This window comes from Psittacula echo (assembly GCF_963264785.1).
Source record: "Psittacula echo genome assembly, chromosome: 4".
Taxonomy (NCBI): domain Eukaryota; kingdom Metazoa; phylum Chordata; class Aves; order Psittaciformes; family Psittacidae; genus Psittacula; species Psittacula echo.
The window spans coordinates 49,142,072-49,168,583 of record NC_137738.1 but is presented as its reverse complement, the minus strand read 5'-3'; the positions used below and the strand labels follow the sequence as shown (position 1 = coordinate 49,168,583).

The 26,512-nt window shown below is 37.6% G+C and overlaps 1 protein-coding gene across 1 annotated transcript in view; it reads right to left on the bottom strand.

Annotated features, from left to right (window-relative positions):
- Positions 1–285: 285 nt before the first annotated feature.
- Positions 286–26,512, bottom strand: part of MOXD1 (monooxygenase DBH like 1) — a gene marked incomplete at both ends in the record, with an annotated part of 48,671 nt that continues 22,444 nt past the window's right edge. Inside the window, 8 exons of the mRNA XM_080614834.1 lie at positions 286–450; positions 1,993–2,161; positions 5,613–5,764; positions 7,659–7,718; positions 10,786–10,977; positions 12,217–12,383; positions 14,762–14,864; positions 16,942–17,121. Coding sequence (XP_080470960.1) covers positions 286–450; positions 1,993–2,161; positions 5,613–5,764; positions 7,659–7,718; positions 10,786–10,977; positions 12,217–12,383; positions 14,762–14,864; positions 16,942–17,121 — 1,188 coding nt within the window. The remainder of the gene's footprint in view (positions 451–1,992; positions 2,162–5,612; positions 5,765–7,658; positions 7,719–10,785; positions 10,978–12,216; positions 12,384–14,761; positions 14,865–16,941; positions 17,122–26,512) is intronic.

Sequence of the window (26,512 nt, the reverse complement as noted above, 5' to 3'; positions counted from 1 at the left end):
TATACATAGCTGATTTTGAAAAAACCATGTGAAAGAGCCAGGACAAAGTGTAACAAAATGGTACAGGAAAACATTTCAATATGCAATGTGCCAGTGTACCTATTGTGTTTTATACATACTTTACATTGAAAACCAACACCTCCCCCCAGATTTCAGAGGAATACACATTTTATTTTGTACTGGCAAATTTAGTTTATTAATATGTAAAAAAATAAATCTACTATAGCAACAGTGCAAACACATCAGAACTTGCATGGCATACAGAACACAAATGAATAAAAAATATTATACAAAGGGCCCAATGTTTCCTATGGCACTGGCTGTGACATGTACAACAAACAATAGAGTTAGGAATAAATTGCAATGTAAACGGGAAGATGAGCTGCATATTACTGGTTCCGTCTTGTATGGTCTTTCTATTTCAGGGGGTAAAGCTGTCATGCCTTGGATCTGCAATTAAAATAATAAAAAATGTCACAGATTTGTCTCATAAAATTAGAAATCTGTACTTTGCTCTCTAACAAGTCAGCTGCTTGCATGAGAATCTATTGGGTAGTTTTGTACTCAGGTTGTGACTTTTACTGTGGAGATACTAAATTCAGTAAAAATATTGATATATTGCATGCTGAATGATCAGCCAGTGTGCACATCCATTGTTCTCAGCTCAGGAACACCTACACATTGGTGTCCCCTCCTGCAAAGCAAGGTTAGGCTTGTGTTGGTTGATTGGTATGACCTTATTTTGCTTTGTGGGATTGTTCAGTTTGTTTGGGTTTTGTTTTCATCTTTCTCGCAAATAAAAAAGGAAGTTTACAGTGTCACAGTGCTATAGAGGTGTTAAGATGATATTCGAACATGTTTATTTGTATATGGAAAGCTTATACTTGCATGTGCAAGGTAGCTAATTGTTACACATGATTTCACAGAGTCACAGAATGGTTGAGGTTGGAAGGAATCTCTGGAGGTCATTTGGTCCAATATAAAGCAAAAGGTGACCTATAGCAGTTTCATGTGTCGTATTTCAATATATTGAGTATTTTTTACTATTCCCTTAGAATTCAGTGCAATTTTTACGCAGCTGGACATAAGCCTGCTTGTCATGGTTTTGACAGGAAATTAGAGAGATTTGGATATGCTTTTCCTAAATGCATTTGCCTATGCTTTTCCTAAATGTACTCCTTACATGCTAGAGAAAAGAAGCTCTGCAAAAAGTGAACTCCTGGGACAAACATTTTTGGAAGTCTGAATGCCCACTTGCACATGTGCTTGCTTTGTTTTTGGTTTATTTTTTATGTTGCAACTATCCTGCATTGCAGAAAAAACATCTAAATATTGTTCTAATCTTAGCAAACATAACACAAAGCTAAAACTGATTGAGGGGCCATCCCTAAATAAGGATTAAGGTATTTTCAACTCACTTCCTCTGCTTTAGGTTTTTCCTCCTGATAACAACTCACTGGTTGACGCTATGAATCTGTTCTTGATTTTGATGAGGATGGCCAATTTTATGTAATGTCACTAATAAGGGAAGGGAAAGGAAAAAGTCCTAATCTTAGCTTTGATGAATATGCCTTAGTCATTTGAAATAGGAAACTATGATCAAAAGGAAGAGCTAAGCAATCCCAGTTCCAGTGAGCTCATTCTTTGATTACGTTTTTTAAGTTGTAAGTATTGTTCCTTCATCCTGCAAGATAAAGGGGAACAACTTTTTCCAGAAAGTGTACCATTAAAAAAACCCAAAACCTATTCCCTCTTGATAAAATTTCTGTGTGCTTTTCATCATCTTAACTTGTCCTCTGAAAATAATTAGTGAAAGAGTGGCTAAGCAGCAGTACTGGCCAGTTGTTGCAAAGGTTAAGAAGTTTAACCAAAACTGGTGAATAGTCACATAGGCTGTCAGTAACTGCTTTTTACTTACTGATACATGATGAAGCACAGTAAATCACATTTATTTCATGATATTGTTGCCTCTTTTTTAACAGTTAGACTTACCGACCATTCTGCATTATCTGTTTTTGAACATCTCACATTCATTGGTAGTTTAAGCACAAGCTCATTATAGGAGGCACCCTCTGATCTGGACCATTTGAATTTGTTCATTGCATCCATAAAAGACAGGTTTTTATACTGCTTAGGGCTCTTGATAATGAAAGGCCAAGTCCTAAAGAAAAATAAATAAATAGATTTTCTTTTAAACAGATAAATACCAGCAAGTTGTAACTGATGAAGAAAAGATTCTACTCAGAAAAACAAATGTACTATTAATATGTATATTATGCCTCACTCATTCTCAGCTAAGTTCTCTGCTACTAATAACTGATGCAGTTTCACGTATTTTAACAGACTTACGAAAGGTTGTCAGCAGTTTAGGATTTGCTGCCAGGTGCTTTTAGAAATTAAGGACTTTAAGTTAAGAAAAATAATTACATTGCTCTTCTCTGATCTACAAACTGAGCACACAGGCAACACAAAACACATCTTCTGTTGTAATTTCTCAAGAAGACTCAAACCAAAACAAAAAAGCCACACCCTCTACTAGGCTTGGCAGGCAAGGTTGCAAAGAAACATTTGCCATGAGAAAGCTGCTTCCACATGGCTCTGCCGAGCTCTGGTCATAACTCAGATAACAGGTCAAAACTCGGCCCAGCACAGGAGTTGCTCTAACATGCACCAGCTGACAGTGCTGCCAAAAGATCAAACAAATTACTGATACTGTGGACAGAGACCTGCTGCTCTGCTGTGAGAGATCTGACTATCTGCCCACAAGTGGGAATCCTCCCCAAGAACAAGTGGGGCCAATACCATTGCCCACTAGCCAAAGATGTGGAAAGGGAAGGAATGAGATTTCTTGTCTTTCATTTAGTAAAGAAAGCTCAAAAATAAATACAAAGGAAAATAAAAATAAAATAAATAAATAAAACAGCTAAAGAAAACTTTTTCCATTGTTCTACCTTTCTCCTTATTTGACTCTACTGGGATGAATGGAAACAATATGCTAGAGAGGTCAACTTTTTAAAACCAGAAAATCCAGCACAGCTAGTGGAAGGATGAAAGCAGCTAAAACTTTATCTAAATAACCTAATTAATAGTTTGGTTGGAGCATGAGTTATCTTTTCAAAGCACTTTAGACAGATCTGTATTATCATACAGTAGGCTGTCTCCCACTTGATTCAGGTAAAGCGCTGCCTATGCCAAAGTTCTGCTCTACTCAACATCTAGGCACAAAGGAAATAATCTTAATCAAGCACCTATTTTACACTGTTGTGGCCCAATCACTTTCATCTCAGCCTCTTATGATTTATGCCACTATCTGTGCCACCAGGCTGAGAAAAAGAAAATACTTTTAAAGTAACCCACTGTGCCTTGATCCTGCTTTCAATTTGCCTTCATGTGTAAGTCAAGAGAGACATTAGAGGAGTCAGTGAAGCAATTCCAGTGTAAGACTGACACAAGAGAGATGAGTCTCAGGTCACATATCCTTAGGCTGACAGAGCTTAATGAAACAAGAATTGTGGATTAGGTCATAAATACTAGAGGCATTAATAATCTCTTCTTCTAATTACTATTCCATTTGCGGCAGACAGTCTGCATACTTACTCTATTCAAAACATCTTTATTTCCCCAGGCCAAATGTGCATTTTTTTCTTAAGTACAGTTATCATGAATGAACACTCAAAAGAGCATACATTTGTTAGAATATTTTCTTTCTAAGCTCAGAAAGACTCTTTTAGCTAGGACTAATTTAGAAACTATGTTCTCTCTGCATTAGAAGAGATTGTAAATAGCAATTATGTGGAAAATGAAGTAGACATTGATTGCATGATGACTTTCTTCAGACTCTTCTGTCTTGAATATAAATTTCAGAACTAATACCAGTAAGCCTGCCATGTCAAATTACCTCACAGTAATACTTTTATACGGTTTTGTTAAGATAAACTGTATAAGAAAAGGCAAGTTTTAAAATGGAAATATGACAACACACTATCAGTCTATCCATTTCATTTTAAAATCTTACTCTCACCTTAGTTTAGTGCAAATAAAAATATAATTCACCTTTCACCGCTAACAATGCATTCTACTTTCTATTGTTTGACTTTTTTTCTCCATTTCATTCATTTGGGAACTTTATTTTTTAGACTATTCTCACTTTTTTTTTTAAAAAAAATCATTTCCACTGCTGATCTGCTATTGAGGTGCTTTGATTTTAAGCATTGTAAGGAACATTAAAAAACCTGAATACACTATGTATTGGTTTTTATACATTTACACACATTTATCCTGTCTATAGAGGGCTTTCTCCCATCTCCTACTAAAATTTAGATTTTATGTTATATTCTGCAAACCACTCTTGCTCTCAGTGAGCAATATTATTATGCAGATCATACCTCTGATACTAAAGGGCAGAAAAGCGAGATCCAACAACGTGCTGGAAAGCATTTTGCTCTTGCCAAGGACAGCAAGACTTCTGCTGACTTACTGAAGAAACTGTAAAACCTTGTTTAACATTCAGCAACCTGTAGTTTACCCCAGCAGCCAGATGTCAGCTGAATTGCATGGACCTTCATGGTGGTTATTACAAGATCCTGAGTTGCCTAAATGGTAACAGCACCCAGTCCCCTCCACAGAGGGGATATTAAATATTTGTGGAGCACTATAGTAGAAAGATGTTACTACAGAATTATATAACTCCTTTTGAGCCGAGTAGTGAGCTAATATTCAGATTTTTGTGAGTTATTTTATTAGAAAGAAAAATTCATGAATGAGCTCCAGCTTTTTCTTTCTGATGTGGACTTACATCTCAAAAATATGCAGTGTCCTGCTTTCCTGAACAGTAGGAGTCCAAGACTCAGAAGACAGTGTCTTTGCACAGAACTGAAAACCCCTGCAGCCAACAGCTCTCCTAAAAAGCTCTTTTCTTCCTCTTGGCTTCCATGTTTTACTCTACTTACTTTACATATCATCCTCTGATTTGTTATTCTTTCAAAGCCTCCATGCTTTCATTTCTCCCCATCATAGTGCTAATTTGCCGTTCATCTTTTACTATGAACAATTTAATATTTTCTCAATCCCTCCATTTCCTTTCTAACTTACATCTTCTTCCCCTTTTGTGCATTTTTGTCAGTGCCACCAAGACACTGTTAAGCTTTTTATGTGAGCAAGAGTTCTACGATCTGGTTGCACCAACTGACTTCAGCAGAATTAGTGACAACAAATCTACACAGGGTAATTCAATGCCCATGCTCCCAAAATCCTTTCTCAAAATTATCTCTATATATGTGTGAAACACTGATATGTTTTAATAAATTGATAGTTTTGAAACATTGATAAGACATTGATAGTCTTTTTACAGATGGTTGTGGTGAAAGAAAAATGCTGTGAGAAATATTATTTCTTTAACATAAGAAATTGCTTTTTAGTAAAAAAAAAATAAAATAAAAGATGCAAAATAATTTTGCAGGAGAAATAAGTAGCAGCACAGCATGTTGACCAAAAAGAAGTGGCATGAGTGACCCAGCAACACGCTGCGCTAACAGAAAGAAATAAAGGTTGTCTAAAAATGACCCTGTAATCTCACAGATGGAAACAGAGGAGCTACATATATTCATAAACACTTTACTTGCCTGACTGGTCTATAGATTTCCTTAACACCAATGAACTGGAGCTGTTCCATTATATCTGGAATACTTGCACATCGGGTGAGGTTGATTCTCGGGTAATAAAGCAGATATGATAGGCACATTTCATTCCTGGTGCTCAGACCACCCTGAAAATGGATTTTTCTTTTAATCAAGATAGCACTGGAATCCCACAGATAAAAGCACTGATTAGCATTTATATGTTAATGAACTGTGTATCAGGAGGCCCAATTCAACATGTTTATCTTGCACGTTAGGTTATCAAGCAGCAAGAAGTTATTACATAATTAATTACAAAATACACTGCAAGCTCAAGCAGTATCTTCCCAGATTAAAAGACACCAGAAAGTACAACTAGCAATAAAATAAACTTCCTATTGTATTGAAGAGTACTATCTGAGAATTTCAGTTTTAATTTCAGCTATCTTCAATGTACTTCTATTACCAGGTTTCAGTAATAGGCCTTCAAAATGGAGCAGATTTAGGAAAAATCTGGTAAGATAATTAGCCTGTTCAAACAAGAAATTAAATGTGCTTTGTCTGGTAAAATAGAGGCTGGGATGGAAATATATCTATACGGACTGTCCTTCTACTTACATAGGCAGATAGAGTAAGAAAGCAGTTATTTAACATGTGACTATTATTTTTAATATATAACATATAACTGACTCAAGAACAAATGAGCACTAACCATAAAATAATTAGGGTAAGATTTTTAGCTAGCAGAAGAAATAGACTGTTAAACAGTGTTCCATTGAGAGCCACGGGGCAAACAACTGATTTGAAATCAATCTTGGCAAATATAGGCAAGATTATGAGCTGCACATTCCTAAATCCTGTGTGGGAACAGATCCACAAATCTTACAGAACCACAGGAATAGGAAAGGAGAAGACAAAACACTTGAACCAAGGGCCTGTGTGGTCACCACACAGGAAAACAGGACAAAAACTCAAAAGCCTTTGTTCTCACTCCTTTGCTTTTCTTTATATATCTAAAGCATGCACCTACATGCAAGCTATGATTCAGGGAGAGGTATCGCTGTACTCTCTGCATGCCAGAAGCAGCTTTTCCTTTCCAAACATAAACCTCTTAAGTCTTACCTCCTGGAGGTTTGGATCCAGCCCCTCCAGAGGAAGCAGGATCAGCCCCTGCCAAAGGCTGGGTGCCAGCAGCTACATCCCTCCCATAAATAGAGTGGGTCTGGCATCACTCTGCTTTTGTAGCCAGCTGGCACAGTCCAGCTCATGTCTCAACAACTGAATTTGCTTCACCTCCAAAACCAAGTGGCCACATCGCAATGGTGCGGTCATGTGGCAAACCTGAGCTGGACCCTATTGATCCCAAAAGGGATGCTCATCCCCTGGGCATGGTCCTGCCTTGTCCACTGCCAGGGACATGCACCCAGGGCAGCATAGCTGCAACTCGTGCCTCGGCTGCAAGGCTGCACAGGTATAGCACAGGCTTCTCCTGTGCTGCCCACGGCGTGCAGCTAGAAAACATATCACACAAGAAATATAACTGTGCAAGCCTCCTCCTCCCAGCCTGAAGGACCTGCATTCTGCCTGCATTCTGTTAGGCACAAAAGCAACTGGTCCTGTCTTGATCGTGGCATGACTAAAAATCAATATATAAGAACTGGCAATTACAACTTTGGGGAAAAATGCGTAAAAATTTCATAAAAATGATTATTGAATATGCAGAATTTGCATGTTAATACATGTCATGAAGAAAGCACTCCCTATACTAGAGAAGTCTGATTTTTAAAGATCTTCTATGAGCTGGCTTTCTTATTTTTATAATACAGTCATATGAATGCCTTGTGCAAGAAAGAGATCGGACTATGATCATAACAGTTCTGATGACTTTAAAAGCTAAGAATCTGTGAAAGGAAAGTTAATACATAATTACTTGTGCACAGGCATTAGCAAGTAAGTTCATACTTTTTAATAGCATTTTATGAAAATATTTTAGTTCCCAATATTATCTGCGTACTTATTTTGATCTATTTAAACTTTTCTTACCCATGTCATGCGAATTCTGTCCACAGTACTGTAGTGACATTCTGTGATTAAGTTATCCCCCTGAAACACAAGATTTAGTAAGTTCACAGTTCTGAAGTTTATCAAGACCAGCTTCAGGTAACCACAGATGACAGCAGAAATAAAGATCAGAGCAATGGATATGACTTCTTGAAAAAGCAAAGGATTAGGTAATTGGCATATGGTAAGGCCCTGGCACTTAGCATTCGTATTATCCCAGATCCTCAGGAATTCCCCCATGGATTTAAACAGAGATTTATTAAAAGTCTTGTCTGTTTTGTTTTGTTTTTTTTTTTTAAATAGCAATGGAAATGCCCAGTTATAATCCTATTTTCAGGAAAATTATATATGTAGACAATGTATACACATGATTCTTGCTCCAAAACTCATGCAGTGCTACTTTGTATAGCTTTCCCCAGGCTAATTTATCCTGCCAACTACAATAGAAATACTTGCCAAATGAGGAAAAGAAGGTTTTCCACATCACAATAACAACTATTTATCTGGCAAGCCTGGGAGTAGAGGAGAGGCAGGCATAGACTTCAAAACATTGACAGGTATGTATGAGAAAGGCTGAATATCAGCTTCTCAAGTACATACAGTTAACTTTTTGCTGTCCTGACAAACTGATCTACAGTTTGTTAGTACCTCTATTCCCTGTACTTAATCAAATATAAATCTCAAAATCATCATGATAATCAAGTGGAAATTAAAATATTGAAGAACATAGCCAAATGTTAAAGATCTGATTTTTCTGAGCAACTTGGTATCACAAGCATGCCAGAGGTTTATTTACTTTGGTTCATTTTTTTTGTATCATCATCTTCCTTTGTTGCCCATTGTATTATTCTTCCATGAAAAAAATCATATTACCCTTCAAAGGCTGAGAATTTCTCATTTCCTGTGAGCTGTCTCATTGCCAGATCAATGCTAGCACTAACTGTTGCTGCTGGAAGAAGATGCGTCAGCCTCATGTTGGCTAAATGGAGACAAAGGTTTCTGAAGCAGCATCAATTTGTACAGCTTCACTGCTCCCAATGGGAATATACTGGTTCCCACCAGAGAGGTCTCTGACTTTCATGGCTTACAGACTGGATAACATTCACTAAAAGTTTTCCTTTGCGAGATTAGATCTTTTGCTGCCAAATGCAGAAGAGAGTGCTAGTACGTGACAAAACAAATAACCTAGACTCCACAAGCTAAAAGATGGATACACCCTTGGAAAGGCTTGCAGAAGGAGAGAACAACAAGAACTTATATGTAATTTTTTAATATTATTAGTTAATTGATTAGACTCTGGTCCGAATTACACCACAAAATGTGTGTAAAGCTATACCTTAAGTCTTGCATAAGATGAAAACAATAAAAAGCATGAAAAAGGCTTACTTCAGAGAAAAATTCCAGCTTCTACTTGAGCTGTCTTTTTTAAGCTGCTGATATTATCAAATGCCTCTTTTAGTTTTTCTGCTGTCTACTCCCTTTTGTTCTTGAATTTTAAGAGGCCTTTCTCTATAATCTGCATGGATTTTCCTAAAAATATTACAGGCTTTTTCTGCAAACCTGTCATCTTCTGCCAGCCATCTTCCTAAACCCTTCAAGACTTCTTTCCTGGAGGAGGTAACACTAGTTTGCCTTTGAAGTCCCTGTGGAGTACAAGCAGTTTGACTTCAAAGAGTAAATGCTGCACCTGAACATCAGGTTTTGCTGTACAAATTAAATCAGAAAGTTAGCATTTTAGCTTCTTCCTTTTAAAGGACAGATATCAAAGTTTCCCAGTGTGAGAGACAAGATGTAAGACAGAAAGGGCCTTGAAAAGAAGCCTGAAGTTTAGACCATGGGGCTCCTGACCATACTTGAAGTTCAGGTGTTGCAAAGGTCTTTTCGGCTCCCTTTCCCTTACTGGCCCCAATTGTAAACAAAATCTGGTTGTAATCCAATTGTTTGATATTTTTGCATCTAACCAATTCCATCAAGTTTGTTTGCATGAACCGGGACAAGCATATCTCCAGCTGCTCTGCTGGCCAGATCTGGATCACCCAGTCTTAGCAGCCCTTAACTTTGTGTCCTTAGGCCAAAGCTTCAAAACCAGATGCTGACAGGAACTAACAAAAGGTGAGTGAATAATTTGTAAATCATAGAATCATAGAATAGTTAGGGTTGGAAAGGACCTTAAGATCATCTAGTTCCAACCCCCCTGCCATGGGCAGGGACACCTCACACTAAACCATGTCACCCAAGGCCTCATCCAACCTGGCCTTGAACACCGCCAAGGATGGAGCATTCACAACCTCCCTGGGCAACCCATTCCAGTGCACTCATCCAAAAATATACAGACTCTCTTCATGCAATACCTGCGGCTAGCTACTGCTTTACGATGTAGTTGTAGTTGGGATTTTTCTGAAAGGTATATTTATTATTCTCACAAAACCAGCAGATGGAATCCAACCAAATAGTTTTGTTTACGAGTGAAACTTCACATGGAACATGAGCATGGAGTTTTACTCCCAACAACAAATAAAAAGGTGAAACAAACAGAAGACTTGGCTGATTTGTAGACATGTCTGCAAGGCTGGATACTTGCTGTGTGCAAATACTCAAGATGTGCTACTTGGTTCCAACAGCTCTGTAAAGCCACGGAGTGACATTTCCATTCTTCAGCTGCCTGCATGCTCAAAGATGGCACAACCAGGTACATGTGTGATTTTATAACCTGATTTCATATAATCACAGAATACTAGAATCATAGACTGGTTTGGGTTAGAAGGGACCTTAAAGCACATCTAGTTCCAACCCGCTGCCATGGGCTGTGACACCTCCCACCAGATCAGGTTGCTCAAAGCCCCATCCAGCCTGGCCTTGAACACTTCCAGGGATGGGGCAGCCACAACTTCTCTGGGCAACCTGTGCCAGTATCTCACCACCAGTTCCAGTAAAGAACCTCTTCCTAATATCTACTCTAAATCTACTCTCTTTCAGTTTTAAGACTCCTTGTCCTATCCCTATGATTCTATGATGAGAATTTCTGTAGCAAAATTAATCCTAAATCTAAATCAGTGTTAGGCACGCGATCTCTTAAATACTTTCATGGAAAGAATTAAGAGCATCGTACTGGCATGATGGTTCTTTCTTCTTTCAGATACTGAAATTCCTGGAAGTTGAAGTCAAACTCATCATCATAAGCAAGCAGCTTCTGCTCCTCGCCGTTGTGGAAGTGGCGCATCCTGATAGCTCTGCCAGCAAGATGAGCATGAAGAAGTACCGCAAACACATGAATCCCAGCAGGTCTTTCAGCACCTAGAGCCTAGCCAGGGAAAATGAACACCATCAGTGTGCCCAGATGAAATGTAATGTAATGCAATGTACAAACAGTGAAAATATATTAATAAATGCATTTTACATTCCTTCAGCTTACAATAAAATTCAGTCTAAAACAAAAACAAAACTCTGTGAAATTAAGGGTTTATATATTAAAAAAAAGGATAGGGTTTTGTGGGGTTTTTTTGATGGATTTTTATCATAAAAATATCATCAATATCATGTCAAGAGAAGCACTTTAAGAGGCTGTAATTACAGTATGTTCCATTACCCTCCTTCAAGTCAACTGGTAGTAAAATACTATAAGTTTACATCTGAAACATTTTTCCAGATCAGAAATATTTTAAAATTAAATTTTCTGAATTGACACAAATCTGATATCAGCCTCATTCTAGCTGAGATCTACAGATTCAAACTTACCATGTGCTAACCTTTGATTCTTGTTTAGAGCCCAAACTGGAAATAATCTGTTATCACAATACCTTTCAAGTATAGCCTTAAGATCAGAAACCTCATGATAATAGATTACTCAGGTATTTGTAAGCTGAAAAATGCAATGACGATATAAACATTTAATGCCACCAAAAAGAAATCTAAATTATGTATCTAATTTGCCCTTCATCCTAAACCACATCATAACAAGCATTAATTCTTTATAAATGACAAAGTATATGAGAATCTCAAGTGATACATCAATCATAAATTTTAGACAATGCTTTCACTACCTGTAGAGATGTTTAAATTATCTTAATGAAACCAAGTGTTTAATGAATGCATAGTTTTGTCCTTTGGGCCACACAAGAAAACCTGCTCAGGTCTTTAGTTACTGTGGTTGGTCTAATATCTTTCAGGCTTTCACTTCATTGTTAGAAGCCTTTGACAAATGCACAGATCCTAATTAGTCTGTCTCAACATTTTTTCTGGGCTAGCTATTCCAGGCTATTAATAGCTTTGCCATGGAAAGCAATGTATGCTTATATATTGACACATAACCAAAACATTGCAAGCACTGTGTCATCCAGTATTACTCATACCAGTAAAGCAGCCTGAATACTGAGCATCTCAAACACTCAGATCAAAAATATTCAACATTCTGGATAACATGTAGCAGATGTCTTTGCTCACATGTCTTTAGCAGGTAACTATCAAACTTCCCAAGAAGTTAAAGTGCCTGTCAAAACTATTTCTAAGGATGAAAGCCAATGGATTCAGTCAGGAGACATACCTCTTCTAGACATTCCAGCGTGCAGTGACCCTCTGACACAAATTCAGGCATGCCTGGTGGGATATTGTGGAAGAGGCTGACCCAAAGACCAGCTTCAATAACCCCGGCATCATATTTCCGTAAAACCGGAGTATAAATTAGCCTCAGACCAGAGTTATCTATCAAGCCTGCAACAAAAGAACAGAATCAGCTGTGGCTGTAAACTAGTATTTTTTTTTTAAAATAACAATATAAAATCCTATTTTTTCACATTTTTCTAAGCATGTCCTAAGTTTTTTACATGAAAATCAAGGACTGAACCTCAATAACCTGGAAATGAGTCAAACCATATGAGGGAAGTAACAAGTAGGGGGAGCCCACAGAAGGGTTATTAAACATGGTATCTTGATATCTGCGGCTTTGAATGTGAATGAAAAATATGGGCTGTCCATAGCCCTCATATCTCTTCCGCTAAGTTACCCAACATTGACCTCAGAGAAAAATAGTTAGAACACAGGAAAAGCAAACAACACCAAGAAATAATAAGACCTCAGACGGTTCCATGTGTGATTTTCAAATGGCATATTTAAAGCATAGCTTAAAGTTGTGATGAGTTTGTTTGGTTTCGTTTGTGGGTTTGGGTTTGGTTTTTTTTTTCATTTTCCATTTGTTTTCTTCTACTTCTGAATTCATCTATTCACTCATCTTGAGCCCTAGCATTAATTATATTTTTCCTTTGTTTTGGATTGTCTGTCATGTTACAGCATACCCCAGATGACGAAATACATCCCTTTTACAATCTCCCAAATTAAGAAGACATCAACTATCCATGAAAATTGGCTTCCTTAATCACAAACTTGAAGATAATAATAACACATTGAATAAAGTAGACAAGAGAATGACAGAGGATTTTAGTGCTGCAGTCATTCAAGGACTTCTCTTGATTTCAAAAAGTGGATTAAAGAACCAAAGCCTGCTGTGAAAAGGTTGAGTTTTAAAGAGTCTAAATTATATGAATTTATTTTGTTCACCTACATATTTAGCTATGTTTGTTTGTTTGTGTATCTATTCATAGTTTATATGTGACCTGGACTACCAACACCCTGCTCTGTCTGCATTTTCCCAGGTCTTTGGCAAGACCCTGTGTTCACCTGGGACTGCCTCAGCAAGGCAAAATTGTCCCCATTGTTTAAAAAGAAAACAAAACTTACCAACACCCCTTTTTTTATGTGCCACTTGAACTAAACAACAGTATCACACAGCACAGTCAATTAAAATAAAATAGTGAATTTAGGGACACCACCACTCTGGAAACAGATTTTCTGCGTGTGACTTCTCGGGCTTTCAGATAACATTTCATGGGAAAGCGTGCAACATCAAAGATGCAAATGAAGTGTACTATATCCCATGCAAATGTGTGTGCTGAAGGGAGAGTCTGTCATGAAAAAAACCAATTTTGAGCTATTTCATCTGGTACAACACAAAGTGGGGGAATAGGAGTAAGACAGAACACCATACCAACACAGGAGAGTTTATTTTAACACATGGGGGTGTAAAGAAAGGTCAGTACATTGTACTGCACTGGATTTTACGCACTTCATATATAGCAATCACTCGAATATTCTCAGGTACAGTAGCTCAATAAACTTTTGTTTCAGAACAAAAGGAGTTCAGAACAAAGGTCAGCTTCAAGGTTCCCTAGATTTTCTGGGTCTCCCTGGTTTCTTCCTTTTGCTTCTTCTAAATATAAATGAATTTTAGAAAGAAGATTAAAAAAGCACTACTACAAATGAAAAGCTTATCTTTCAAGATAAATTGGTTTTACCCAGAAAATGTTTTAGCAACCTGAGTCTATACTTTAACTACAGAAACTGCCTGCAGTTCAGGTAGATAGCTTAAAAAAAAAAAAAAAAGTACTACAAAAAATTAATAAAAGGCTTATTCTCTGTGTTGCTGTCTCATAGTCTGGGTGTGTGCTGCTTCCTCTTGGTCTGATTGGATTTCCCAGCAAAAGGCAGAGAGGTAACATGAACAATGTAGTGGTATAAGGAGATGTACTCACACGGTCCACAATCCTTTGTACATCTGAATCCTACCCTGACAGAGTAAGCTTTTGAGTGCAGTGAGAAAAACACTGGGACCAGAACTACTGAGCAGAGAAAACTAAGCCTTAGCTTTGTATTTGTTGTGTTTGCTGTGCAATGCAATAGGAAGCACTTGTGTCTAGTACATTTTCCAATCTTGCATGTTATAGAATCATAGAATTATAGAATAGTTAGGGTTGGAAAGGACCTTAAGGTCAGCAAGTTCCAACGCCCCTGCCATGGGCAGGGACACCTCACACTAAACCATGCCACCCAAGGCCTCATCCAACCTGGCCTTGAACATCGCCAGGGATGGAGCATTCACAGCCTCCCTGGGCAACCCATTCCAGTGCCTCACCACCCTAACAGTGAAGAATTTCTTCCTTATACCCAATCTAAACTTCCCCTGTTTAAGTTTGAACACGTTACCCCTTGTCCTATCACTACAGTCCCTATGTTGTAAAGAGTGTGAGGGTACAAACCTTCTGTATATGATGGATTGTCGTAATGTACCTCCATAAGAACAAACAGAGGGTCAGCTGCTGTGCCAATGGATAAGCCAACATGAGGAGGGTAGGTGAAGCCCTGGAAAGCATCACACACGTACAGATTTAAGGAATTTTTGGCATGATTAAGAGGTAATTTCTTTTTATGATACATTGACTCTTTTTGCAATCATATTAATGATAAAATTTACAAGGGTAACTTTATTTCAAATTTTCTGAACATGGCATTGTGGCATAATATATTTACTATATAGTCAATGTGCTAAATAACAATGTCAATATATAATGGTAGATCACATGCTTGCTAGAGGATAAAGCCCTGGGCAAACTGGTCTGACCTTACTACTGACCCTGCTTTGAGTAGGAGGCTAGACTAGAGACTTCCTGAGGTCACTTCCAACCTGCCTTATCCTTTGATCTTATGACTATTTATCCTGTATTTATTGCTTGAGCGGAAAAGGAAAATTACATTTTAAATGTATAAACATTGCATCATCAATTAGTTGGTCCGACAATAAAACCCTTATGAAAAAGTGAATCTACATTTTTTAATGTTCCCAGTTTCTAAAAGCAGTAATTTCCAGGGAATACTGAGGTTGTATATAATTAGAGCATTTTTCCTGCAGAAATCACTGCATTCCAAGTAAATTATTTGAACAATAAAGATGATCTTCATGGCTATATTTACATTAGCAAGCCATGTAGTGCAAAAGGAGCTCTATACAGTGCAACAGATTGTACTGGACCCACTGTCCCCAGATGATGTTCCTTAGGGCAAGTTCTGGTCAGACCCCATGCACTGAGCCCCGCTTATTGCTGGAAGATGCTAGGTTCACCCCTGCACGTTCAGTTTAACTTCATCCCAAAGTGGGTTTTGCAAGTTGTCAAACCACTCCTGATAAACAGAGCTTGGGAAGTGGGGATAACTGGCAGATATACTTCAAAAGCTCACTCCTGATTCAATCCAAAATCGCCAGTATCTAAGTCAAGTCATTTACCAAATTCACTTTTATAGGAATTAATCTGCATAATTTTATAGTTTATAGCTAATATTTTAATATGCAATTTGATATTCTAACTTTCTGAAATGTGCAATTTGACATACCAACTTTCTAAAGCTTGGTGGACATTAATGAATTAATTGTAGAATATAGTAATAAATATTATTACCTCCATTTCATTATCACCACCACCTATGTACGAGTGAACTAAGTGAAGTGAATACTCTGAATTAACCTGAATGTAACCCAGATCTTCAGATTCCTCTCTAAAGATCTTTAACAATAGGATCCTCCTTGCAGAAGCCTCCATAGTGCTTGTCAAATGATAACTTATTTATATAAGTTTTTTATTTCACTTAGATTAAGACAGTTAAAAGTACAAATACTGGGTCAGAGCATAGCTGATGGCGAAAATGCACAAAGCACACATCAGGGATAATGCTCACAGTGGACTAAACTTCTTTTGATGGGTCCGTATAGCAGCTCTGGCTTCCTCACACTGCAGCACTTGAAGACAGCTTTGGACTACAGACAAACAAAGGCTCCAGAAACTATCAACAGCCTTGGTCCCCCTCTATGCCCACACCATCATTTCTGTGGGCACACAGTGATCAAGGAGGTAAAGAAGGGGTGGGATTCTTTTGGCAGTAATGCTGCCTTATGTCAGCGGAAAGCATTAACTACAGTCTAAATTAACATACAAAATAAGCTAAAGACAAAGCCTGGGGTCATCAGAGACTCTGTTTTCTGTAGATATGCCCCATATATGACCCATTTTTTCTTCACTCTCCAGAGGTATCAGATACTGGTCGTTGCTGGAGGCAGGCTACTGCCCATATCAGATGGGGCAAGCTGATACAGCAACAAACTTTCATGCTCCCAAGCCATCTTTTTTTCCCTAAGGCATCAACTCTCTATACTCTTTCCATTACTTTCAGCTTGTCATTCAGGATGATCATTGTATTTCATACTTAAAAGTCTGCATACTCAATAAGAAATTGAGGACTTGCTGGTGAGGCATTTAGGGATTGTAATTGAGTATACTTAAAACCAGACAGATTCAGTAATTGCTAATACATTAGAAACAAGTTTTGTATGATACACACCCTCCTAAAGCCCCACTGATGAACTGTGCTAGACAGCCATTCATCCTACCTCTCCTCCAATGGCCCAAGCAAAAATGACTGTCTCACATGTCAGAAAAGAGTCTGGCATGTTGGGATGGTAACACTCATGCCCATAGTCCAGCACGCTGTCGTTCAAATTGCTGCTGCACTGATAGAGCAGGATATGGTGCACCAAATTTTCGTGGCCTTTCTGGATCAATGGCTCAACCTGTCAATGTTATAATGAAAAAGAAAAAGAAAGAAAACACATCTCAAATTTTACTATTTCAATACAGGAATGCAGACAGAACTAAAAACTATATGGTGCATTTATTTTAAAAGAGGAGACTTGACGCTAGATTGCAGCTGGGTTCAGACTTTACTCAACATTGCAACCTCAAACATTGAAAATTTCATTGTCCAAGTGCATCCCTCTGTTGCCATCTATCTTGTTCTCTCTTTCCTCACCCCAGCCTTGCTCTGTCACTTGTCTTTTTCCCTGCCCAGTCTTGTTTAGCCACATTCCAGCATGAAAAGGATACAAACCAGCTGAAAGTCTGTTCAGCTCAACCAGCTTGATATCTGAACCACTCAGAACTTTTCATCCCTGTTTCTGCCTCTTTTGTGCTACTTCAAATTAGAGCTACTCATAGATTCTGTACATCTAGGGTGAGCCTGGAGGTATACCCTGCATTCCTCAACAGCTCAAGATGGACTTTCACATTTTTTTGACATCTACAAGAGATTAGAATTATTTTACAATCTGCTCAGTTGTAAAGACTTTATTAACATGAAGTCATTCCTGAGAGGTTGGGTGCTGCAGCCTGTCTATGGCAGGGATGAGCTGGAGGGCTCTCAGGGGTGCCTGCATGCCCTCAGTATAATTTGACCACCAAACTTCAGGGTAGGCTGAAATTATTTTATTCCCATGTAACAGAGTTCACTCTCTACTTGGATGGATGACGTTAAATCATCTCTGTCAGAGATGACATCCCTGGGGCAAACATGAATACTTCTGGGAAAAAAAAAAAAAATCCTTTTCGGGAAGATAATATTCTCCAAAATATCAGCATATAGAAAACAGTATTAAAATGAAAGGAGTTCTTCCCTTGCTTTTACTGTCAAAGATTACATCCTGTTCTATCATATTCAAGTTGCGTTAGATAAACAATATTTTCACAAAAAGGTAAGGTTTTGACAATGCACCTCTGAAGATGGTGCCATGCGGTATTGCCTTTTAATATTAGGAAAGAGAAGATACTTTAAACAGGCAAAAAAAAAAATTATATACATCCTAACTTTGCATCCATATGTTTTGCAAACATACCACAGGACCAGAATGGAATAAGCAAGAACAGTTTATTCCATTATTAAAATACTGTCAGCACAATATTGTTACCAGAAATACATCTCTCTGCACTTCGTTCAAACCACTAAACCAATTAAAAAAGAGCAAGGGCAGGAAGAAGCAACCAGAGCCTGTGCATATCAAGACCACCCTCATTGATATGAATCTGCAAAATATTATTGAAGTTGTGCTCTCAGGGAGTCCAGCTGCTGCTGAGTACCTGCATGTCTGTCCAAGAAGTGCACAAAACCACCCACTTCACTGCACTTAGAAGTCAGTGGAAGGATGCCAATTTACACAGATGCACCAAAGTTTTGTTCTGATGGAGACTGAAATACTTCACAAGAGAACTTCTATACTGTTCTCAGTAATCCTTATTTCACTTAGCACTACCATCATCATGAATTACTGTACTATGGAAATAAAAGGTATTTTTGAAGGCTGTAAGAGTCAGTTTTCCCATCTGATAAGAATTTATTCCCAAATATATCAGACTGACAAAGACTGAGAAATCAATTTCAGCTTCTTCTTTCTGCTCTATCATATAACACATATTTATCCAAACACTGCAGAACCAATATACATTCATGGCAGCTTCTATGTTAAATAGATGCATGTATCTCAAGAATTCTGAAGTTCCACATAATATATAGATTAGTCAAGGAAAAGGTTATGAGAATATTATGCCATATCTATCAAAAAAAAAAAAAAAAAAAAAAAAGAGTACTTCTGTTCCAACATGTGATAGTTCTGCCTGCTGCTACAAGCTCCCAGCACCTGCTGTGCTTACACTCACTACTTCAAAACCAACTTCCTCTAAAAACAATGGGACACCACCAAAATTAGAAACTCACATCCTGTCATTCATTTTTAGTGTCAGTTACCTAAACAATAACAGCATTTCAGAAAGTAGTTTTGTTCAGCTTACTTTAGTGAAGACAAAAAAACCCAACAAACCCCAAACCCAAAAACCAAACAGAACAAAGCCTTAAGCATCTTTCTGATGCATCTTGTAGGACAACTTATATTCTTCAGAAGCACAAGTAAATACTAAAAAGCAGCAGCAAAGTTATACTTTTTACACATCTTATTAAAACTTGGTTAAAGAGGTGCCACCTTGCCCTCTCCCTTGTTAAGCAACTAAAGAAAAAAGAAACTATTAGGAGTGGGTAAAAATCTATTAACAAAAATCTTTAGAAAATCGCATTAATCACAAACTGTTCATTTCCCAGAAATGTATGAGGATTTTTAACGGTCGGCTTCCGAAGTCTCACAGCATTATTTTTGATTGAAACAAGAGAAGAAAGAGGAGCATACGCCCTAGATACTTTGGGTTCCCTTTCTCTGATCTGATGAATAGTTAACTGTACTTACTTACTAGAATAACTTCAGCTGAAAAGAAAATTTAAAAATACAAACTCATTTTCTATTGTAGAGATTAAGTGCAGCAGGGATTTAAGCATGCCATTCTATATCCCAGGTGAGTGCTGCCCTATTTACTCAGCCATTTGTTATTTTAGCTTATAGAATAAGCTGGTTATTTCGGCTGCCTCTCTCTTCCTCTATCACTTTCCATAAAGAGCTTAGTTTGCTCCAAGCTGAAAAGAAATTCCAAAACCTTTTATTTTATTTTTTTTCCAAATAAACAAAATTCTTGTTTTCTGGCCAGCCTCACCAACAACGATGAACAATGACTGAGCTTCTCAAATATGGGGCCAAATTCAGCATATTGCCAATACATTTTAAGTGCACATAAGTAGTCCCAGGTATAAAATTAGTTTCTAGACCAGGTATCTTCAAATAAATATCTAGATTAGGGTGGCCTGGTTTCCAGAGTACTTGTAGCTTCAGTGAATGATAATACAATTTGTAGGGCTTGTCTCCTACAAGGTTATCCCCATTTTAACAGAGTTTTATCAGTCTTCATCTCTAACTATGGGCATTCATTTTTAAAACATGGATTGTTTAATGTACACATTCAAAGTTTCCAGTTTTTTGATTTTTTAAACATAAAGGTTTTTGTTCTTTGATAGACTTAATTCCCCAAATCACAAAACTGAAATGTAAACTATACTGAGGTCTGCTTTTGCACGTCTATAGTTACAACAATAGTGGAACAATCCCCAAAAGTAATCGTGACCATCTTGTTAATTTGTCTTGGGAAACAGTGCAACCTTTAGAGTACTTATGAAAAGATAACAATTTACTGTGGTAAATTAGAGCAAAGGGGCAAAATACAGAAAAAAAAAAAAAGATAAAAACAGGCATAGTACATAACAGTTGATAAACCCTGCAGATTTCAGTAAACAATTCATTTTTATTTGGATTCTCATTTAAACATAGCCTTATTTACTCTGTTCTTGTAGTGTAAGGGGACTGTCAAATAACACTTTCAATCACCAATAACTGAGTAATTTAGATGGGTTGCAATGAGAATGGGAATCTGCCTTTCAATTTCACCAATTATGAGGAAACCTGTGACTTTGAAATGTAGTTCTTTAACCTTTCCTTGCTAATTCCTACCCATATCTAGATAACCAAGGGAATCAAGAAAGAGGATGAAAGAAAACTGAAAGGGAATATGCATATAACTCCCTATTTTCTCCATTTTACCTCATTTTTGAGGTTCATCTGTGGCACTTCCATCCATCCACTGTTGCTGACATGCAAGGAAAACACAGCTGTCAGGGTTCATCTCTCTGCCATATTGTGAATAAGCCTGCAGAGATACAGCACCACGAGGGCACCTTGGTGACTTCTTCCCCTGCAGGCAAAGTGCATTTTCTGCTTGACATTTCCTAACTGCCAGAGGCTTGGAGAACAAAAGCCCTATATCCACCCTGCATCAAAATGCCAAAAGCATTTGGGCCTGCAAAAAATAAGTGCATGCAACAAGGCAAAATATCTCCTGCTTTTCATGAAATCTGCAGAAAGAAGCTCCTGTTTTATTATTTATGATGATTTGCTTTCTGCATCCTCTCTTGAAAGCTTGGGTGAAAGATCTTTCTAACTGAGCACACTGAAATATATGAACCTATCTGGCTCCCACTATCAAGAAGTAAAAAATAGTAGATGCACAATAGTCCCCCACCACATCAAATCAAGGTTTCCAGAGAAGGAGGTATTTAAAATACACGGCCTTCTGTGACCAAAAGTATGAGTTACGGTTATCCTGTTTGGTTAGCATGCCCTGTACTTGTCGGACAGGTTAAGAGGTTTTACAGAGCTCCTTTCATCATATTGTTAGATATGGTGACTCTTCGTACATCAGAATCTCAGTGCTTCTGAAAATACTGTCTTTCAAAGAATAGAAAATAACAAATTTTCCATTTATTACCAAGTTAAAACAGATAAGACATATGTTTTTGACCTGTTGATTTGACAGAAACCCTATTCTAGTCAACAGGCTGACATCACATGCACAAAGAAAATGCTTACATCTGCCAGTGCCTGGTTATTCAGATGCAATTTCCCTTCCTGTCTTCTCTATTTCCTGTTATCCCTTTGCCTACTGCAGAAACTGAACATACCACATGGAATTGTTTCTTAAAAAATACCAAGCCAAAACTGTAACATAACACAGCCTTGCATCTCAAGCTGCTGATAAGCAGGGTCAAGATACTGTGTGTATGATGTATTAAACAGGATAAAAATGCAAACAGCTCAAATGGTCCAAAAAGGTGGATTCCCTACAAGGGAAAAACATCTCCAGAAAAATGGAAGTTTTTTTTAGTTTTCTCCCTTTTTATTTGTTTTGCTTTCTTTGATGTTAACAGCTGTGGTTTGTTCCTCATGCCTGAGGATGAAAGTGAGTAAATTATATCCATAGTCTTTCCATAGTGTCCCTGCTACAACATATAGCTCACTGAATGTCACAAAACAAAAAGCTGACCTTACTTTTATGTACGAAAATGGAAACAGGCTGTTGATCTTATTGCAATGATGCTTCTACACTGAAATGTCAATGAAAAAAATATAATTTTTTCTGGCTCAAGAGGTAGCTTCAACTTAATCTTACATTTTAAAGACATTTTGGGATGGTATATTGCTATATAAACTAATAAAGCCACAGCCTTACACTGCACAGTATGTAGCTGGTGGTGACACAAGACAAAAACCTTATTCTATAGTCTCAAAGCTTAGACTGAAAATCTGACACGAGATTTTTGTCTGGTACTGCTGCATCTGAGAGAGTTTCCGGTCTGTGGCTGGTTATTTTACTTATATGAGATTGCTGTGTCTGATTGACTCAGACCAAAAAGTGATGGTTGTGAAATTGAGTGTTGGCTGAACTTACTTGAGAGAGTTCCTATAGCGAAAGATGAAGTTATAGGGTCTCTCCTTTCTATACTCAACCTCAGTAAGAGTTATTACCTTCTTAATGATTACTCTCGTCTTTGCTCTTCTTTCACAAATGTCTATCATGTGCATACATTGAAATATTTGTCTGACTTAGAAAAGCTCTTCAAAGGTATACACATTGTCTTCTTATTAGGAATTGTGAAGATTTTTTGTAATTTTCCTTTTCAAAAATGTAGCTGTGGAATGAACAAATATTTATCTAATATATCTTTTTTTAGGTTTTAGATTTTTCCTCAGAAAAAGCAAATACTTAGAATACTGGGCTTATAAATTGGGCCTTTTTCAGCAAAAAACCTCTATGCATTTGAAAAAAAACCCCTCAATAATAATATGATTTTATTTTCATATTAATGTTCTGAAAGAAAAACACCAGTCACTTGCTGCCTAACATTGCTTTTTGCACAAAACCAAGAGGTGTGCTGAGCAAAAACTCGAGAGCTGGAAATATGCCTCTGAGCTGGGGTAGATGTTTAAGTCCATGACTCCTAGATATACCAAGATTTTAACCCTAACAACCTAACAGCTATCTCATGTCAGTCGAAAAGCCTGCCTAGGTCAGCATCACATCTGGGCCACTAATCTGCTTCAGACTTTCAGCCTGGAGTTCAGGCATCCCAGGGTCAGGCAGGGACCACCCTCCCAGCGCCCCCAACCCACCTTGTCTGTCAGAAAGCATTAAATTAATTCCACAGATAGTTGGAGCTGAAGGAGGTGCCTCCAACACTCACCCAGCTGCAGTCTAGCATGGGCTAGCTGCCTTAATCTTTCCTGAGACCAGCGCTATCGTTTGCACATACACAGCTAAATTCTCATTTCTGTTTTCCTCACTGTACAAACCAGATAATAAATTCAGTCATCATTACTAACAAAGCCCTCAAAATTGCTCTCTGTCCCAAATGCTTCTGAGTTTGTACTGTTAGAAAGTCTATATTTTGGTGAGTGAACTACAGGAGGCAGAGCAAAGCCACTTGTTTTCTAGTTCATTGGTGGTCATCTATGTGCAAGGGGGAGCATTACTGACTAACTTGAATTATCCCTTAACTGCAAAAATATTCCCCCAGATCATTTTCACATATATGTTCTACATTTCCAGCTGGAGAAAAATATAAACTGTGCAGCTAGTGACATCTTGATTCCCACATTTTAATAAAAGAGAGATGGAGATGAGAAAAAAGCCCAGGTAATAGCAACCACCCTCAACCTTCATAACGTGATTAGGTAAGGTTTCCTTGGAGGATGGAAATTTTCCAGACCAAAAATACAGGTTCCATACAACTTAAGACATTGAAATTTGCAAGATTCAGTCCTTAATATGTGTGAAGGTAGGTTTTTTTACAAAGCGAGATTCAAATAGAGGACATAAGCCATACTGTTGGCAGTTGTATTTAACCTGGCTTGGGTATACCGTAAAACACATAACAAAAATTCTAACGTCACCGTGGAGAAAAAGTCCTTGCCACATGAATGAAAATCCTTAGTTAAAGCACAGGTATTTCCTGGTTTTGGTGTAAAGAAGAAAGGATTTGTTTATTCAGTGACTCCTTTGTTCAATGAAGGTTCTTATTTAAGTTTTATTAGTATACCGCATTAAGAAGCAATTGCCATACCTCCATTTAAAGGTGCAGAATTTTTATTGGAAAAGAATACATAGTTTCAGGTAAAAGTTAACTGTTGCTGTACTGTTAACTTGGAGTGGAAGCTATATATCTAATGTCACACAAATCTTTCTATCCCCATGTACTACTGCTAATGATTACACTGTACATCCAAAATTTCTATATGTCAGTGTGCAGAACAACTTATATATTTTAATTAGGAAAGAGGAATTAAACAACATAATAACCAATAAAACCAAACATTTAAAAATGAGAACTAGAGATATGGTTAGGGCTTCTTGGTCTCTCTGCCATCAAGTCTATTGCTACGTTCTTATTCCTAATTAATTGCCTGGAACTCTGCCACTCATAAAGAGTGGCATGCAGTAATTCAGGCAAAATCCAAAAGAAGTATACCTCAAAGAAATATTCATAAAACATTGTTTCTGCCTGACGCACGTCTGAAGATTTAAGATAACGCATTTAGTCACAGTTAAAAAGTATAACCCTGAGGAGCAATCTGATAAAAAACTCAGGTCAAGAAAAAACATGTTTCCTTTGGTTACACTTCCTGGCAATACACCCATTGCTCTCCTAAGCAGCAGAAACACTGGCAGAGTGGTTGTGGTCTTCAGTGCGGCCATAGTTTCTCAGTGCAGTTGACACACTCCAAACATGAATAATCAGCAATTAATCATCAACATCATTACATTCTTGTGAAAACAATATCATAATAATATGTAAACAAATACATTTCAGATCTGAACCCAAAATTGGTAGCCTATAAATAGTTTATATTTATTCAAGAGGAACATATAATTTGAATAGCATAAATAATAAAGTCAGCGAAGGTATTCCTTTTCATATGTGAAATCACCATTCATGCACAGCAATAAAAAGAAATTATTTCTTTTGAGATGACAATGGAAGAGGTTTTAATTCTATTGTACAACTGCAAAACATTCCCTTGAGTCGTGTAGCTTAATAACATTGTACTTTTTCTCCTTCTGCCTGGGATTGAACACACAGCTTTGCCTGAGGACAGAGCACATAAGAATTTACAGCGTGTCCATTTCTTGTTTTACACAGACAGGGACAAACTGTTAGGAAACATGTTTTCTGATAAGGAAATGCTGACTTCTGCGAAGGACTACCAAAAGAGCGCACGCAAGAAAGACGTGAGTTATTCGATACTGAACTTCTACAGAAGTCACCAACCTGGATGCTCTGGCACCTAAAGCTTGCATGAGATAAAATAAGCACAGTACAAGGCTCATGATTTTGAAATGACACAGCCTCCTGAGTCAGCACAACAGAACAGCATCCATGAAGTCACACAACAAGGGCCATTTTCAGATGACATGGTTCTTTTGAAGTCATTTGAGACTACTGTACTAAAATTATACAAGAGATAGTAATGGAAATGTCACTGAAATGAGGCGATAAAGAAAGGAGACTGAACAGCATTAGTCTACAATTTATAGTTCACTTAGATTATGATGTTTTCTCAGGTTAAGGTGTTTGGGGCTTGTTTTTGTTTGGGTTTTTGTTTGTTTTGTATTTTAGATGCAAGATGTAAATTATTTTCATACTAGGCAAAACTTCACTCTTGGTGCAAACAGAAGGTATTCACCATCTATCTGTAGTTTGGTTGTCTGTCATCTGTGTGGATTTTGATGTCATGTGTGCCATGTATGGACATGGTGGAGCTGTATGTTCTGACTATTGTCTGTCTATTTTTCCATTGTTATTAATGTTCTTTCTTTCAATTTTACCCCTGGGAATCAATGAATCTATGCTCTGGACATAGTTGTGACTACTGTGCATTGCAAGTGGAAGCAGAGATGAAGAGGGTATCATAATATCATCCTCTGAAAACTAACCCCAGTAGCTAATGCTAGAGTTTCAGAGTGAGGTCAGTACTGAGCAGAAACATATTAAACAGATCAGAAGTGTAATTTCCTCTCCACTTAAATGACAGCAATTAATGGAAAAAAAAAATGGAGCAATTAAACATGGCCCTACTGAAAATTTGCTAAAGATGATGCCACTGAGTGGCTTGTCTGAATTAGAAAGTTGATCTTAAGATGCAATGCCAAAATGCTAGTAGGACCAAGTTAGATCTGTTCTGTGATCCATCCAGACACTCACCTCGCACTGTGCAAGCCTCATCAAGTCAGATTTTACTACCTAGGAACCTGCTGTTTGGGTATTTGCAAAGAAGATGCTTTATAATTGCTCATCTAAGGCCTAATTCTACTCTGAAATAATTTATTGCCTGCTATGGTAACAAGTGTTGATCAGTTGGCTGCAAT